This window comes from Schistocerca cancellata, chromosome 8, assembly GCF_023864275.1.
Source record: "Schistocerca cancellata isolate TAMUIC-IGC-003103 chromosome 8, iqSchCanc2.1, whole genome shotgun sequence".
Classification (NCBI taxonomy): Eukaryota; Metazoa; Arthropoda; class Insecta; order Orthoptera; family Acrididae; genus Schistocerca; species Schistocerca cancellata.
In genome coordinates this window covers 49028479-49047419 of record NC_064633.1, presented here as the reverse complement: position 1 = coordinate 49047419, position 18941 = coordinate 49028479, and the positions used below count along the sequence as shown (strand labels likewise).

General features: G+C 38.6%; 1 protein-coding gene across 1 annotated transcript in view; it reads right to left on the bottom strand.

The window, feature by feature from the left end:
• The window catches only part of LOC126094737 (AP-3 complex subunit beta-2), a 200673-nt gene that overhangs the window by 51017 nt on the left and 130715 nt on the right, over positions 1-18941 (bottom strand). Inside the window, 3 exon segments of the mRNA XM_049909286.1 lie at positions 1868-2130; positions 10280-10586; positions 15278-15477. Coding sequence (XP_049765243.1) covers positions 1868-2130; positions 10280-10586; positions 15278-15477 — 770 coding nt within the window.

The window sequence follows — 18941 nt, the reverse complement described above, 5'->3', positions numbered from 1 at the left end:
TATCAAAGTCAGAAACATGATGGTACACATTTCTCCTCCTTACATAAGCCATCACAACAATGTTTCACCAGGCAACGCTGGTCAACTGCTGTTTCTGTATGAGAAATCGGTTGCAAACTTTCCTCATGTCAGCACGTCATAGGTGTCGCCACCGGCGCCAACCTTGTGTGAATGCTCTGAAAAGGTAATCATTTGCATATCACAGCGTTTTCTTCCTGTCGGTTAAATTTCGCCTCTGTAGCACGTCATCTTCGTGGTGTAGCAATTTTAATGGCCAGTAGTGTAATTTGGGAAGATGTATGTAGAAGTTCTAATTGTTAAACCTAAAAATGTAACATGTAGCAATGTCACCAATTGTTTAAAATCACATAAACCAAGGCAATTTGTAAGCTGCCATATCTCAGTTAGAGTTCAGTTTGATGTGAGTCATGAGACCGTGTTAAGCCAATTTTACATGTAGTTCATCGCCAAATATCCTAGCATGCGAAATAAAACTCATTGTGAACATGAATACCTGGGGCTTATTTCTACCATAGCATGATTCCCAAGTGGCAATGCATTAACATCAAGATTAAGAGCAGCACCTCGGATTATACAAGATGTATTTAGTGGAGGATATCCATAATATGACGTGGTATTTGTTTTCCTGTGTTAAGCAACAATACACATCCTGAACTTCAGAACAAAAAAATCATTTTTCATCATGTTATATTACAATTCCTGGAAGAACAAGCAATAAATAGTGAAATTACAATACTATAACATGTAGCAAAAAATTCGACCACTGATATAGTACTCAAAATGTACGAAGACCATACTAAACCCAAAGCAGGTAACATACCTGAAGACATAACGCTGAAAAGAGATGACAAAATTAAAGCCAAATTGACAAAAGTACCAAAAACATATATAGGCAACACAGCACACAAAATAAGCAAACTGTTAAGGTATATGAAAATATAACTAGCATTTCGGAGTACCAATAACTTACAAAGTTGTGATTAGGAAAATGTGACATCTCCAGCTTTTCTAATACAGGTGTATACAATACTCCCTGCAAAGATTGCAATAGTTTTTACAGACAAATAGGACACAGTTTTAGTATCAGATTTAAAGAACACAGGAGAGATTGCAAAAGTAACTTATCAGGTTTTTACATATACTTAAAATATAAAAATCATAGAGTGAACCTAATTGAAAACGCTTTGAAAATTGTACAGAGAATACCAATAGGTTCAAACCATGAACATTTTGGAAGAACTAGAAATTTATGCACCCACAAATAGGTATCCAAATCACATCTTAAATGAACAGATGGACCTCTAACAGAAAAAAATTGTCTGAAGAACTTTACTGAACAATATAAAAAGGATAGAGATGAACATGTGATAAACAATAAACATTAGGAAACATTACGATCACATGCCTACATAATGCACAATATCTCTGGAAAAAAAATATTTCTGGCTACCTAAGATACAATTTAATTGTGAACATAAAGCATCATTGGAATAATTTGTTATTTTACAAATGTCAAAAAATAACGAAGTTTCTATCGAAAGTAAATTAGTGAAATATATTTAAACAACATAGTGCAGAAAAGAACATACGTTCCAAGATGATTTTTTGACATCACTCCACCTAGAGGTAAATGTAATATAATTTGTATAAAGTAAAATCTTACAGTACTACTGTATAGATGTAGAATAAAATGACGTATAAATGTAATGCCAACAGGAACACTTGGGACCGGCACAAATAAAAAACAAGCTTGTTGTTAACTTACACAATCAAGAAGAAATAAGCAATTTGCATCTAGTTTTGCCAAAAGTATAAAGAATATGAAATAAAACTGTCATGGGATTACCTCTGGAATTTCTATAGTTCCCTTATTCACCATCTGCAATTCAATAGTGGCCATAGATGGTGAATACAAATGGGGAGCTCTTGTGAAGCGTGCAGATACTGACAGTCCACCACCACTGACTCTATTCAGAATCTCAGTTGAATGTACTGGGATATAGCTTGCACTTGCTGGTTGTACTGTCTGTGGTGGTGTTACAGGTGTGCCAATTGGAGTGAGAAACCCTCCAAGAGATGGTGTCAGCACTGGTGTCATAGTTGGTGGCACTAAAAAACACATTTGTACATGAGACATTTCATATTTTTGCAAATATAAATAAAAAAGTCAAATATGCACAGTTGTATTTTCTGTACTTACATAATAAGGAAATATTTATAAGAAACAGATTTCCAAAATTGTAACTGTGGCATAAACTGTGCATAAATAAAAAACAAGATGTCACAAACACTGTCTTTTGAATCAGAAGATTCATAGAAATGCAAGTGAGAGAAAAGTGTTTGAGGAAATAAAAATATTCATGAATTACACACAAACAAAAACTAAAGAAAATGCAGAGGTAATGGTGAAGTCATACCACCTCCAAGGCTGACTTGGTTGCTATGTGTCTTTAGAACAACGGTTTCTGTAATTTGTGAAAGGTGACTGCAATCAAAAGCATTTGCGTAGGGAGTAGTCTGTATAACAATTCACATAAACTTTTAGTTTACACAGAGGAATAGCCATCTATACTCAGAATGGCCAAGACAGTGAAAGACAACATCTGATTTGTTTCAACCACACAGCCAAACTACTACTTATTCTTGGAATGTCTTCACAGCAGAGTAGATTCATTTCAGTCAACTCAGAAGTTATCAATTCCGAATATTTAATGAGCAAATTACTGCCGCAGGTGAGACTTCCAATAGGAAATGAGTGATCCTTCCATAGTAAACTAAAATTCGCTGCTCCGTTAGCAACTGACTGTGTTATCTCTTTCAGCAACAAATAACAAATATTGCACAAGAAATTCTATAATGATAGAACAAGACGTTGTTGTGACCTGTAGTTTGAGGACGAGTTTGATGGAGCTATCCATGCTAGTCTATTCAGTGCAAACCTCTTCATAACTACTGCACAACCTGTATCCACTTGAAAGTGCTCATTGAAGTCAAGCTCTGGTTTCTCTCTACAATAACTGCACAACACACCCCCCTGCCTTCCACATCACGTTTCTCTCCATAATCAAATTAACTGTTCCTTGATGGCTCATGATGTTCCTCTCAACAGATCCCTTCTTGTACTCAGCAAGTTGTGCCACAACTCGCTTGTCTCTTCAGTTTGATGCAGTACTTCTCTGACCTACATATCTAACCTCATGTAGCACCACATTTCAAAACCTTTTGGTCTGTGCTTGTCTATCTGCTTACTGTCCACGCCTCATTCTCAAATATGGCTACACTCCAAACAACTACTTTCTGGAGACTTCCCAACATATAAATTTATATTCAATCTTATCAACTTTTTCTTTTTCAGAAAGGCATTTTCAACGGTTTCCAGTCTGCATTTCATATACTTTGTACCTGAGCCATCATCAGTTATCTTATGTCCAAATAGTAAAACTCATTTACTACTTTTAGTGTCTCATTTCCTAATATAGTTAATCCTGTTATTACCTGTCTTCGTTTTAGTACACTCCACTACCCTGGTTTTATTTTTGTTGATGTTAATATTACACCCTTTTCTCAAGACACTATCCATTTTGTTCAATTAATCTTCTAAGCCCTTTGTCATCTCCAACAGGATTGCAATGGCATTAGTAAATCTCAAAGTTTTTATTTCTTCTCCATTAACTTTAATTTTCTTTCCCACAATCTCCTTATTCTGTTCACTGCTTGCTCAATACATAAATTGAATAATGTCAAGGGAAAATTCCCTCCTTAATTACTGCTTCCCTTCTACTTATCATTGCAATCTGTTTTCTGTATTAATTGTAGAAAACCTTTTGCACCCTACATTTTATCTCGGCTTCCATCACAATCTAAAAACGTTTATTCTAGTCAACAGCGTCAAAAATGTTATCTAATTCTACAAATGCAATAAAGGTAGGTTTGCTTTTCTTCAGATTGTCTCTTACGATAAGTTGTACGGTCGACATTGTCTTGTGTGTGTTCCTGCGTTTCCCAGGTTTGATCTCCTCCAGGTTGGCTTCCACAGACCTTTTCAATCTCCTATAAGTAATGTGTGTTACTATTCCACAACCATGAATTATTAAACTTATTTTTTGGTAATATTCACAGCTGTCAGTGCCTCAGTGCCTGTCTTCTTTGGAAATGAGATATAACATTCTTCTTGCAGTGTAAGGGTATTTTTTGTGTCTCAAAAATATGAAATATTGATCATGTGAATTGCGTTCTTCTCTTTACTCCTCCTATAATTCTTCCTCCTAATGTTCCTCTGCTCTTTCTTCCTTCCAAATACGAATTATTTATTTGATGTGTCAACAGGAAACAACATGTAATACAAAAATTCCCAACTGGACTAAGTAAAAAAAAAAAAAAAAAAAAAACTGCACGTCAGACTTTGGTAAACTGAAAACCAATAACAGGAGTGTATGTTAAAACCTCTGTGGTACAGGTGGTTTATTCAGGCAACATTGCAAGAAGTAGGCTTAGGTCTGTTCTGTCTCACTTCCAAAAAAAAACACAGACTTCACATTGAACCTCCATCTCTGATGATTACACTTATTCTTTGTGCTGCTGAAATGGAGTTGGCAGAGTGACTTCCAGAGGACACACCCTTTCTTTGTTTGGTCAGGAGCGAACCACTCTCCATATTTCAAGATGCTAGATTATATCAAAGCAAGTCTGTGGTCGTGCGGGGAGTCTTGAAAGTGCCTCAGTTGTTTTAAGAAAACTGTTGCTTGAGTTCAGTCCTTAGCATGTTTGCTGATATCTAAACAGAGATGGGGGGATGGAATGAGGGTAAGCTTCATATGTTATTGCTTTGGTCTTTTGTTTTATGGCTACTGCTTCTCATATGAAGTCAGGAGGAATTTCAGCACGACAATATAACTTCCACAGAAGGGCAGTCTGTAGACAGCCTATTATGGTGATGGTGGTGGTGGTGGTGGTGGTGGTGGTGGTGGTGGTAGTGATGGTGAAAGTCTCTCTGCTTTGTATGGTAGGAACTGTGTCTCAGTTGTAGAGTTCTACAGTAGCACACAGAAAGTGAAGAAATATCTATAACTTCCAGGTGTGCATCCCGTGTAATTTCCATCCATCTGCATGCAACATTATTCCTGGTAAATTTTTTTAACTTGGTGGTCGGACAGAGGTACTTAAAAAATGAGTTCATCCAACATAACCTCTAGGTATACTGTAGTTGTGCAGTGCTGCATAGTTGCTGATTCCCAGGAGAAGTGTAGGCTTACTCTCTCCTCCTCACTTCTATGACGATAAACACAGTTTTGGATTTTCAAAGGGTTTAATCTGGCTGGTTGCTTCTGCTACATGTAAAGAGAATGCCTTGACTGTTGATAACTGTTCCTCTACAGTCTAAAATTCATTGTCTTGACAGCATAGACGAAATTTCGGAATCCTTCAGGTACGAGTTTGTTATTTGTAGAGGCAAAATGAATTATATTCACTGAATGGAATGAACTACAATCTAGGAATGGAATGGAAAAGACTGTGGAGTATAAGCAATGTCAGGAACAGAAGCCCAGCTGATGATCCAAACATACCAACAGAGGGGCGAGATTTTATGAGAAGAGCATGGGCCACCCTAAATTATGTGAGGACAGGCACCAGACGATGTATGGAGAAGACGACAACATGGGGTTTCTTGAAATAACACAATGTGAGTGTGGAATCAGCCAATCAATGGACAATATGGTCGACTCCACTATGTATGTCGTCAGTTTGAACTCGAGGACATACATAAATGCTAAGAAAATGCCACTGACTGGCTTAAATAATAAAGTCTTATTTTTTAAGATTTTGTATTACATAAAGCTTAATGTGCTTCATTTTATGGTGTCATCCCTTTCTTTAATATATGCTTTCTAAACGCTGAACAAATAAATACAAATGAAATAAACCTAGATGAGGTCAGTAAGATGCAAAAAAACATGAAATGATGTAAGTAAAAGCTGATCAGACACAATGAAGTTGTACTGAAATGAATATGTTGTGACAACTGATAATTTGTGCCAGATAAGGACTCTAACATGAATCTCCTGCTTATCACGAACAATTACGCTACGTAAGCATTCCTCCAGGTCTGACTGAAATTTTGATTTTCCTATTGTTTCCTCCTACTACTTTCTGACAGTACAGCCAGAGGTTCTGCCACTGTGTATTTGAAAATGACACACTGGGGAAACAGATTTGCTGAAGGTGCAGACCTTACACTGGCATAGATCTCAGTAGTGTCATTTCATTACATAAACAGTTTCTTTGTACAGGGGGAGTCATGTAAGAAATACTACCACTTTTATTTTGTGAATGGTTCCAGATATCAAAATGAGATTTTTGGCATATGACAGTAAGCTAAGAGACATGTACATCTGTATGCGATAATGATTTTTAACTCTTCAATCAATTTATACGCCAAAGCAAATATGATTTTGTTAAAAGTAAAATGATACACTATTTTAAATGGCATTCAAAAGATAAGCACAGTAATATAATGCTTGTTAATGCTAAGGTTGAAACTTTTTGCGACAGAATTTGAGAACTACTATAAAATTGAAATCCAAGTTGGTCAGAATCAACAATTGTTTGTAAACATGCTCCATGCCAGACTACGTCATCTTATAAAGCGTTTGGACTGTTTACTTATCTCTAATGCAGACCTAGCAGGAACTGTGTCATTTCCTAACAGGTCCTTTTTGCTTCAACATTCCGTGTGTACACACATGTATACCAATGAGGAGAAGTTACACATGCTATTTTTGTACAAGATGTGTCTACAAGGAATGTTGAACCAGTCACAGGGGCATCATTTGCATCCTGTATCATATTAACATAAATTCCACGTTTATCATTTGTCATTACACGAGGCACTCAGACGATGTGGTTTCGAAAGTAATATATTGTTTTGCTGGTTTGATCTGCATCACTTGAGAGACAATACTACATCCTTCTGATGTATACTCTTCACTCATGAAGCAATGTTTACTGCCCACAGTAAAGTGCTTTACATAAGATGCTCTACTGGGCAGCTGAAAATTAAAGCTGACTTCAACAAGAATAAGAACAATGACTGTGAACTATTAAACCTATGGTGCTGCATCATAGGAAATTTCATTGTGGGATCTTACTTCAGCTTGGGGATGTTAAATGGGATGTGTATGCACACTTTCTTACGAACATTTTGTGTGTTCTTCAAGAAGAGTTACCGCTGTACAAGCAACAGTGTGTGAGGTGTTAACATGATGGCTGCCCGGCTCACTTCTCCCATGTTGCAACGTGAATAGTGAATGAAAAGTTTCCTGTCCACTGTGCAGGTCAGAATGGTGTAATACAATGGTTGGCCAGGTCTCTTTATTTCTTTCTGTGGGGAGCACTGAAAGATACAGTTTATCATGAAGCCTCAACTATGCCAGACGATATGTCCCATAAAATCACCACAGCATGCAACAGCATATCTTCCAATGTATTTTCATCTGTTCATCTGTCTCTCAATAGGCGACTGTCGATTGTAAACAATTTAAGCACACACATGCGTGAAGCATAAAACTAAGTTTTGTTAAGGAAAGTAATTGTTTTGTGGGTGACATGTCATCAGTCATTGTAAATAAAGATTGATTTTAGTTTATTTAATGTGTAGTCCATCTAATTACAATTCTGAGTAGTATTTATAAACACATTTGTCCGACAGCAGGTGGTTTACTTTAGGAAGCATTCGTGTCCAGGCATAGACAGTTCAAGTATTATTTATTCTTTTCAGATCTAGAAACATTAACACAGTAGTTTTCATTTTCCTTGAATAGGGCCGTTTATCATTATGAAGTTTGAATTACCAAATTTTCTGTTTCCGCCTTGACATGTAAGCAACAACACAGAGAGTATAAATGGAGAACTGTCTGAAGAAACTGCTAGTTTCCACAAAATCTGGAAATGTACACACATTTGAAATAGTTTTCCTAAGCACCATCCAATGTGTCACAAGCTAGCATATACAGAAATCATAACTGACCTTTTGTCTGTGTCACAATACGAGAGAAAGAAAGTTGCTACTCGTGCACACAATCATAGCTTTCGGCCATTAAGGTCTTTGTCAGCAGTATATAAACACACCCACACACACCCACACACACACACACACACACACACACACACGTGTGCAACTTGCACACACATCAGCAGTCTCAGAGAGCTGAAACTATACTGTGAGCAGCAGCACCAGTGCATGATGGGAGTGGCGACTGGGTGGGGGTAAGGAGGAGGCTGGGGTGGGGAGGGGGAGGGGGAGGGATAGCACAGTGGGAGTGGCGGAGAGTGAAGTGTTGCTGTTTAGACGGAGGGTAGGAGAGAAGTTGCGGAGGGAGGAGGGGGTAAGTAGCGGAAAGGAGAGAAATAAAAATAAAATAAAAAATAAAAATAAAAGAAATTAAAAGACTGGGTGTGGCGGTGAAATGATGGCTGTGTAGTGCTGGAATGGGAAGCGGGGGTAGGGGAGGGGACGCTTGATGGGTGAGGACAGTGAGTAACGAAGATTGAGGCCGGGAGGGTTACGGGAACGTACGATGTATTGCAGGGAAAGTTCCCACCTGCGCAACTCAGAAAAGCTGGTGTTGATGGGAAGGATCCATATGGCACAGGCTGTGAAACAGTCATTGAGATGAGGGGTATCATGTTTGGCACTGTGTTCAGCTACAGGGTGGTCCACTTGTTTTCTGGCCACAGCTTTAGACAAATGCCCATTTATAAATGTCCTGGCAACTTGGTGTTTGCTTGGCCCACATCATTCTGCATTTTACAACATTCCTTGGTTGTTTATAACATGATTCCTATATGATATGTACAAAAGGAAGCAGCAGCATACTTTTCCCCTATTCTGTGCTGCTACAACTTATGCAAAAGTGTAATATTATCAAATCCTTTTGCTGAATCAAATAAAATACTTATAGATTTCAGCATACATTTAGCCTGATAATGCTTCACAAGCAACAGAATAAATATCAGAAAGAATTATCACTCTGTAGCAGAGTGTACAATGCCTGGCACCTCCTGGCAGATTAAAAATTGCACTCAACACAGACTTGAACCTTTGTCTTACACAGACAAGTGCTCTATTGACTAAGGTATCTAAGTAGAATTATGTCACGCCCTAAATCAAATGAAGTGATACGGGTTTGTTGGAATGTAATTCAGATTGTCTGTATTGTAGACTTCTTGGTAGATGTACCATTTTGTTCCAGGTGGCCTTTAAATGACTGCAGTGCAGGTAAAACGACATCTATAAATCTTTGTTTGGCATTTAGGAAAATGACACTGATTTTTTTGTTTAAAATTAACATACAATTGCTCATTTTTCTCATACTGTGCCACTCAACTAAAACCATCTTACATATACATTATTTGTTTTAGTAATACTGTTTCCCTGTGAAACTTCCTGGCCGATTAAAACTGTATGCTGGACCCAGACTCAAACTCGGCACCCTCGCCTTTTACGAGCAAGTGCTCTACCAACTGAGCTACCCAAGCACGACTCACAACCCATCCTCACAGCTTCAGGTACCTCGTCTCCTAACTTCCAAACGTCACAGAAGCTCTCCTGCAAACCTTGCAAGTCTAGCATTCCTGGAAGAAAGAATATTGTGGAGACGTGGCTTAGCCAAAGGCTGGGGGATGTTCCCAGAATGAAATTTTCATTCTGCATTGGAATGTGCACTAATATAAAACTTCCTGATATGAAACTTCCCTGTACTTGAGTTGAAAAGTACTCTGTTTGGATCAATCTGAACTTTTGCGCAAGTCTTCCTTTTCACACACACACACACACACACACACACACACACACACACACACAGAGACAGAGACAGACAGAGAGAGAGAGAGAGAGAGAGAGAGAGAGAGAGAGAGAGAGATGGGATGGGATGGGGGGGGGACTATTACCCAGGATTTTTCATAATCCAAAATTATATTTCAGAGGTGCTCTGCAGATAAAAATTGTGTCAGCGGAGTAACTTTACCTGTTTATAAAATACATAGGGGGACTGTTAAAGAAACAAGTGAGAATGTGAAAAGTATGTAGAGGAGAATAATCAGGAACATTTGTCACATTCTGGTAATATGTATTCTACGATGAGCTAAGCAAAGAATTCTCACAGCTATCTTTTCTAGAATGTTGAAATAATACTATTTCTTTGAAGTTTAAACTGAAAGTTGTTCACCCAAACCCAAAAACATGACTGTAACATGTTCATACCTTCATCCAGTTCAAGTAGCAGATCTAAATTGGACTTCTGTTTAGGTGTATCATTAGGTTTTTCCTTTGCTTGTTTCTTTGGCACTGCATTTTTAAGGGGTTTCACTGGTTCTTCTTCTTCTTCCTCTTCTGATTCTTCATCAGAGCTCAAACTATCATTATCCTCTTCCTCTTCTTCATTTTCCTCCTCCTCTTCCTCCTCATCACTGCCACTATCATCAGAATCATCTGTATGATTTTTCTTTTTAGCAGTTTGCCTCACCTCCAGCTTCCTTGGTGTTTCACCCTTGTGTTGCTTTCCCTTAACCTTAAACAAGAAAATTACCTGAATAATGATATACTATTAAACACTCTTAATCAATAAGAAATAAGCTGTAAAATATGTCCAAACAGACCTATCTCAATTTAATTCATGCTATTATACACTTACTTTGAAAGATTTGAAGATGTCTGTGCAAATAAAATTCTACATTTTCATCAGTGGAATTTATTTCTGGTAACGTAAATAAGGATATGAAATACCTGCCAATAAAATAACAGCCAATGAAATTGAAATGAGACATCACACTTTCATTGGCAGTACCCCTTCATCTGTTGGCATGTCTGCCTCTCAAAGGTGAAATAGTTTTTGATAAGTATGAAGATGATTCAGATGAGCAAGAATGATGTCAGATACATAGCCGAAGATACATGTCAGAAGGCTCAGATGAAAAATGGAACATCAGAGAGGCAAACATGGCTGTGGAAAAGGATTTTGTTTATGGCAACATGGAATATATAACGGTTGAATGACAGAAAAAAAAACAAGTTTTCCAGGAGTTGGAAATGTGTTAATAGAAACAAAAAAAAGGGGGAAGGGAAATGAAAAGATGGGAGATTATATTCATTTCTACAATGTTATCTGGAAGGTAGAGTGGGCCAAGAAAAGTGAGTCACAAAAAGCATATTAAGAGCATTAATGATTGGGTACAAACAAATGAAAGAATTTATCCAAGTACAGACATGAGAGCATGGGCATGGACAGTGAATGCCCCAACAAATGACACTGATAACAAAATCAAACACATTTAATGAGGAAATGACAAATGCCCTGAAAAAGAAAGTTTCAAAAGGAAATAGTCCTTATGGGAGACTTTAAAGGAGGAATAGATTCAGAGGTGGATGATGAAATAGTGGGAAGATAAAGAGAAGAAATTGTAGATTAACATGGCAAAAGAATAGTAATTACATGCACTGCACTGGAATTGAAATTTTTAAATGGTTTCTGACCACATAAATGGATATGTAAATACATATGGGAGAATCATTCAAGTGACCCAAGAATGATGACTACATCATAAAAAAGAAAATCTAGAATTAGGGTGAGAGACGTAAGGATATACAGAGGCCCGGAATGTGGCTCTGACCACTTTCTGCTTGGAGCAAAGTTTATCTTTACACCATGAAGGAAAACTGTACCTCACGAAGAAAGTGCTGCTATTAAAATTTTGAATGCTATTAAATATAATATAAATAGTTTCAAAGATGAAAGCATGAAATTTCTTTATAAAATAAGATTAGCTAGAAAGCTGCAAAGTTTTGATGAAGGTGGAAATGCTGAAGAGAAATACCATACATTTAAAAAATGCCGTCATGAAGCAGCATGTGAAGCACTGGGTCAACATAGCAAGGAAAAACAAAAACAAAGGACAGAGTGGTGGATGGAAAACATAGTGGAAAGGATAAAAGTGAAGAAGAAAACGTATAGTAGTTGGCTGGGCACAAGGGACCCACAGCATAGAAAAAAAAAGTATGCGAAAGTAAACAGGGAGACAAAAAAAGAAATTATTTATAAGAAAAATGAGATATGGGATAAGATATGTGAGAAGATAGACAGACGTATTGGGAGGGGTGTATAAAAACAGCCGACGCCTGGACAATGGTGAAGCATTTAGAGGAGATGTGAAAGAAGGGACGAATATCACAGTTACTGATATCGAAGAATGAGAAATCATTTCAAAATACTGATAACTGAAGAGAGAACTGGGTATTAGACCACAGAAATGGATTTCAAGAATTAATTATCTGTGGGAAATTTAGATCCATAACTACAGCAGAAGTTGGAAGATCTGTGAAAGAAATGGTAAATCTCCCAGATCAGGAAAGATATGAGTTAGTACAGTATGGGCCAAATGTGTTATGGGAATGTTTGACCAATATGTTTAACATATGTATGTTAGAAGGAAAAGTGTGCAAAAATTAGAATTTGGAATATGTAAGGCTGACTGATAAGAAAGGTAGTACGAAGTTACACAGAAATTATCATGGAGTCAGTTTTACAAACTCTATCGATAGATTGTATGGTCGTGTCCTAAAAGACAGGATGTTGATGAGACATTAAGAAGCAAAGTGGATTCCAGAAGAAAAGATTTTGTAATAACAATATTTTTACTTTACAACAACTAAAGGCAAAGAGACTGGAGAGGAGTATGAGTAACAGTTTAGAGTTCATGGATCTTGAGAAGGCGTTTGACACAGTGTTGCTGATGAAACTGAAGTCCTGAGTGGGACTCAGCTCGAGAAGACACATGTTAGGATTATACATAACCCACACAAGTCTGCAGAGTATGAGACCAAAGTGGGGAATAAAATTTCAGAATTACAAAAGGACTGAAACAAGGATGCTGCTTATCTCCTGAATTGTTTAAAATTTACATCCAGAAAGCCTTAGACCTGGGAGTAGGAAATGTGCAGGAATATGCAATCAGGTAACAAAGGATCAACACTTTTACAACTTGCTCTTCTCAGATGTTCAGCTTGTGTTGGCCAGTGAAGAAGATGATACATGCTTTATAATAAGAAAATTATTAGAATAATACAAAGTGGCGACTGAAAGCAGATTTTCAAAAGACTGAATATCTGTACAGTGGAGAAAATATAGGAAACAAATAGAGGCTCAGCACATCAAGACATGTAAAAAATTTAAATATTTGAGTGACATCCTATTGGAAGATGGAACAAGTAGTTGGAAAATACAGCGACAAGTAGTCAACTGGAAACCAGCAATTCACAAGCTAAACCCTCTTCTAAGAAGAGTTGAAAAGTAAAGTAGACACTTTATAGAAGTTTTGCAAAGCCTATAATGACTTATGGAGGTTACAGAAATGGACTACCACAGAAGATCTTGTAGAACATCTCAGTGAGACAATGTCAGAAATACAATGATAAGAGAAATGGCTCAGGGTCAAGAAATCATCACAAATAGAATAAAACAATAGGAACTCAACTGGTGTGGACATACAATGTGAATGGCAGATGACCTAAGGTCGTCTGGTTAGATGGGATCTAGAAGGCCATGAGAAAAAGAGAAACAGAACAAGACAAGACAAGGACGCATGAAAAGATATAAACTGATGGTGACAGATATGTGGGATGTGGCAACAGCTACACGAACAGGAGAGACAGAAGGATGATATCAGTTTGGTATCACATGGGCACTGGTTGAGATAGAGGTTGGCAGCAAATGGATCACATACCTGGAAATGTTGAAATAGAGGGAAATGGTATAAATAATTAGCAAGGTGTAAGTTGGGAGAGGGAGAGGTAGACATTTCAGATGAATAGGAAAGACTGGTGACTTAAATAAAAATAAAATAAAATAAAATAAAGGAAGTACTTATAAAACAAAGTCAATCCACCAAACCAGAGACTTTCTTTCAGTGGATGCTTTGATGGCAACAATTATGGGAGTCAGGATGGCTGGATTTGTGAATCTTAAGATGATAGAGAATGCATGTTATGGTTTTGGTGAAGTAATAGGTCTGGCCCATGAACAATGGACCTTTATGTAATTGGATGGCTTGCATGCCTCAATGACACGCATGGCTGTACCATAGGTGCAAACACATCAGAGGTGTACCTGTGAAGGGGCCAGACTAGCATATGGTTCCTGAAGAGGAACAGCAGCCTTTCTGTAATAGCAGGAGCAACAGTCTGGATGACTGACTGATCGGGCCTTTAAACAAAAGCCAACATGACCTTACCATGCTGGCACTACGAATGGTTAAAAACAAGTAGAACCTACAACTGTTATTTTTCCTGAGGACATCCAGCTTTACTATATAGTTCAATGATGCCTCTTGGACAAAACATTCCACAAGTAAAACAGCCCCCCTGCAGATCTCTGGGGGATGTCAGCAGGAAAAACAAAACATGTTCTATGGATCAGAGTGTGAAATATTGGAGTCCTTGATCGTGTAAGTAGATTAGAAAATTTAAGAAAGGAATGGATACGTTAAACTTAGATATAGTGGGACTTAGTGAAATACAGTATTACTGAGAACAATAGGAGACCGAGCCACGATAAAACTATTCTGTGATTTAATCCATAATAAATGGTTCTGAAAGCCTGCGACTGTGAAAACAATAGGTTCGTTTATAAATAACTCATCTGCTACCAGTCACGATTTTCTTTATTTTATTTTTCACACGACGTGTATCAGGAAATGATTCCCATTTTCAGGTGTGTTTTTTGTGTGTTTGTTATGCCATTTCTATGTGATGTTGTCGATGTGTGACAGTCTGCTTCATTTCATTGGCTTTACTGCAATAAATAAGAATACACACGATTTTTAGTTGCTTGTCAATCTTTTTGTGAAGTTAGCGGCAAAATTTAGAAGAATTTGTACTTACAGTTTCCTTATGGTCCATTTGTGCAGAGTCTCACTTACATTAAACATCACACACAAGGATGGAAATCCAATACATCCCATAATCAACTCTATAAATAGCCCAGCATACAAACCCAGGAACTTTGATTAAGGTGAAATAAACACATTATTAAGGATATATGTATTACAAGGAAGAAGGAAAACATAATTGCAATGGCCAAGCAAGCAACAAAGAGGAAGGAAACAGATCCACAACCAAGAAAAAGACTGGTCAAGTGATGATAAGAACATTAATGCTACTTATTGTAAAACAAAAATTTATTATTCTATTTAATATAATTTTACTAACGGTGTCACTGGATTTTTCTGAGTCATCAGTTGACTGATCACTTTCTTCCTCTTCACTACCCTCCTCCTCGTCACTAGCCTCTTCCTCACTTCTTTCTTCTTCGTCATCTTCTTCTTCATCCACCTCCTCCTCCACCTCCTCCTCATCATCATCATCACGATCATCATCATCTTCACTGCTTCCATCCGCCTCATCTGATTCTAGAGCATAAAAATGACTCCATTAGTCATTAGATATGCAAGCTTTAACATAGTTTTCTTTGCATTTGCCTCACCCGTCGCAAGACCTGCTAATAATGTGCAAGTCTGAGCCAATTTGGTTTTCCCAGCTCTGCTCCAGAAAAAACAACTGACAAATTGTTAAAGTATGGTCATGGGTAAAACAAAATTTATACAATTCACTGCTGGATGGTGCTGAAAACTTGTCTAATTTTACTTACATTAAATGTCTATCTGTGAAATGTGTACATTTTACAGTGTGTGTGTAACCAATTGGTACATGGCAACAGGTAATAATGGTAATTTTTTTTCTTTTTTTTTGTATTCCACTCCTATCATTTTAACTTAGCCTCAGGCAGTGGTGAGACCAGTTACGTAAACTACTCCACAGTACTTGTGGTTGGCTCCCACACAATTATGCTGAACTAGGGACACCACCACGGTATTGCTGAGCGAGAGGCACAACTTTCTACCACAAATTCCCCAATGATAAGACCGGGTGCCATCACGTGAGGTACACAAGAGGGTCGGCGCGGTAGCTACTGCAACAGCGTGTTGCTCTCTTGCCTGTCAGCTTCCTTACCCTTTGGATGTGTCCACCACTCCTGCCTATTGAGGGTGAAATGCTCTTTTCGTACCATGTGCAGTTCACTCTGTGTCTGTAGGCAGTTTTCATGAACACTGTATCCCTTAGTGGTAGTTCTTGGGAATAAAACCCAATTTTTCCCTGAATCCTGGCAATTATCATTTTACGTGTAGGAAAAACACCCCAGTTGCCCATCTGCTACCATCGTGACATGAAGAATCTGGTGTCTAGAAGTGGGATCTTTACCACCATTAGATCCAAATCAATATTTTCCCGCCGATCCTATGCGCTGGCAAACATAGCGACGCCTTGCAGTTTGCTGCCGCAGGTCACTTAGCTGTCTGCACTGTTTGCACTAGACGTGCCTTCGGGTGCACGAGACGACTTGTTAGACCATGATGGTCTAATCAAGCATGCAAGCACACTATATGGCTGCACACTGCTACATTGCGTCCCACACCGGAGCAAGCTGCTGGCAGTAGAAAAGTTGCCATGGGCCGCACTGTATCGTGCACCACCGCTGTGTGCTGGGACAGAGCAACTGTGTCTTGCCACCACCCCCAACACCATCGCTGCTTTTGCTGCTGCCGCCGCCAAAGCTGCTGCTGCCGCCGCCAAAGCAGATGCCGCTGGTGCTGCCACTTTTGTGCACTGCCGCCTCCGCCACCATGTGATGTAAGTTTTGCTGCAATGTGTTCTGCTAGTTAACAACTCTGGTGATCTTCTGCTGAGGGATCTTTCCACCACCAAGAATAGAGCGAGACCTTTTTTTCTGTTTACATCTGCTCGGTCTTAGTCCCAGTTTTGTAACCATGCCTGATTTACATCCTCCTCAACCAGCAGAGAGGACCAAATTGGCAACCGATGCTGTAACTGCCGCCCTGATTGAGCCAGATGGCTTGAAAAAAATTGAGCTCCAGGAGTGGATTACATGATAACTCGTGAATATAAAGACTGAGCTGCTGAAAATGTGGCAACTGTGGGCAATTCAAAGACCACTAAAGTTGAAACAGGAAAATTAGTACAATCAGTACACCTCCAGCCATAACTTTTGTACCTTCATCATCATCATCATCATCATCATCATCATCATCTAAGACTGATTATGCCTTTCAGCGTTCAGTCTGGAGCATAGCCCCCCTTATACAGTTCCTCCATGATCCCCTATTCAGTGCTAACATTGGTGCCTCTTCTGATGTTAAACCTATTACTTCAAAATCATTCTTAACCGAATCCAGGTACCTTCTCCTCGGTCTGCCCCGACTCCTCCTACCCTCTACTGCTGAATCCATGAGTCTCTTGGGTAACCTTGCTTCTCCCATGCGTGTAACATGACTCCACCATCTAAGCCTGTTCACCCTGACTGCTACATCTATAGAGTTCATTCCCAGTTTTTCTTTGATTTCCTCATTGTGCACACCCTCCTGCCATTGTTCCCATCTACTAGTACCTGCAATCATCCTAGCTACTTTCATATCCGTAACCTCAACCTTGTTGATAAGGTAACCTGAATCCACCCAGCTTTTGCTTCCATACAACAAAGTTGGTCGAAAGATTGAACGGTGCACAGATAACTTAGTCTTGGTACCGACTTCCTTCTTGCAGAAGAGAGTAGATCGTAGCTGAGCGCTCACTGCATTAGCTTTGCTACACCTTGCTTCCAGTTCTTTCACTATGTTGCCATCCTGTGAGAATCTGCATCCTAAGTACTTGAAAATGTCCACCTGTTCTAACTTTGTTCCTCCTATTTGGCACTCAATCCATTTATATTTCTTTCCCACTGACATTACTTTCGTTTTGGAGATGCTAATCTTCATACCATAGTCCTCACATTTATGATCTAGCTCTGAAATATTACTTTGCAAACTTTCAATCGAATCTGCCATCACAACTAAGTCATCCGCATATGCAAGACTGCTTATTTTGTGTTCACATATCTTAATCTCACCCAGCCAGTCTATTGTTTTCAACATATGATCCATAAATAATATGAACAACAGTGGAGACAGGTTGCAGCCTTGTCTTACCCCTGAAACTACTCTGAACCATGAACTCAACTTACCGTCAACTCTAACTGCTGCCTGACTATCCATGTAAAGACCTTTAATTGCTTGCAAAAGTTTGCCTCCTATTCCATAATCTTGTAGAACAGACAGTAACTTCCTCCTAGGAACCCGGTCATATGCCTTTTCTAGATCTATAAAGCATAGATACAATTCCCTGTCCCACTCATAACACTTCTCCATTATTTGCCGTAAGCTAAAGATCTGGTCCTGACAACCTCTAAGAGGCCTAAACCCACACTGATTTTCATCCAATTGGTCCTCAACTAATACTTGCACTTTCCTTTCAACAATACCTGCGAAGATTTTACCCACAACGCTGATTAAAGAGATACCTCTGTAGTTGTTACAATCTTTTCTGTTTCCATGTTTAAAGATTGGTGTGATTACTGCTTTTGTCCAGTCTGATGGAACCTGTCCCGACTCCCAGGCCATTTCAATTATCCTGTGTAGCCATTTAAGACCTGACATTCCACTATATTTGATGAGTTCCGACTTAATTTCATCCACCCCAGCCGCTTTATTGCACTGCACTCTATTGACCATTTTTTCCACTTCCTCAAATGTGATCCTATTTCCATCATCATTCCTATCCCATTCTACCTCGAAATCTGAAACATTACTGATCGCATTTTCACCTACATTGAGCAACTCTTCAAAATATTCCCTCCATCTGCCCAAGGCATCCACAGGATTCACCAGCAGTTTTCCTGACCTGTCCAAAATACTTGTCATTTCCTTCTTACCTCCCTTTCGAAGACTGCTAATTACACTCCAGAATGGTTTTCCAGTAGCTT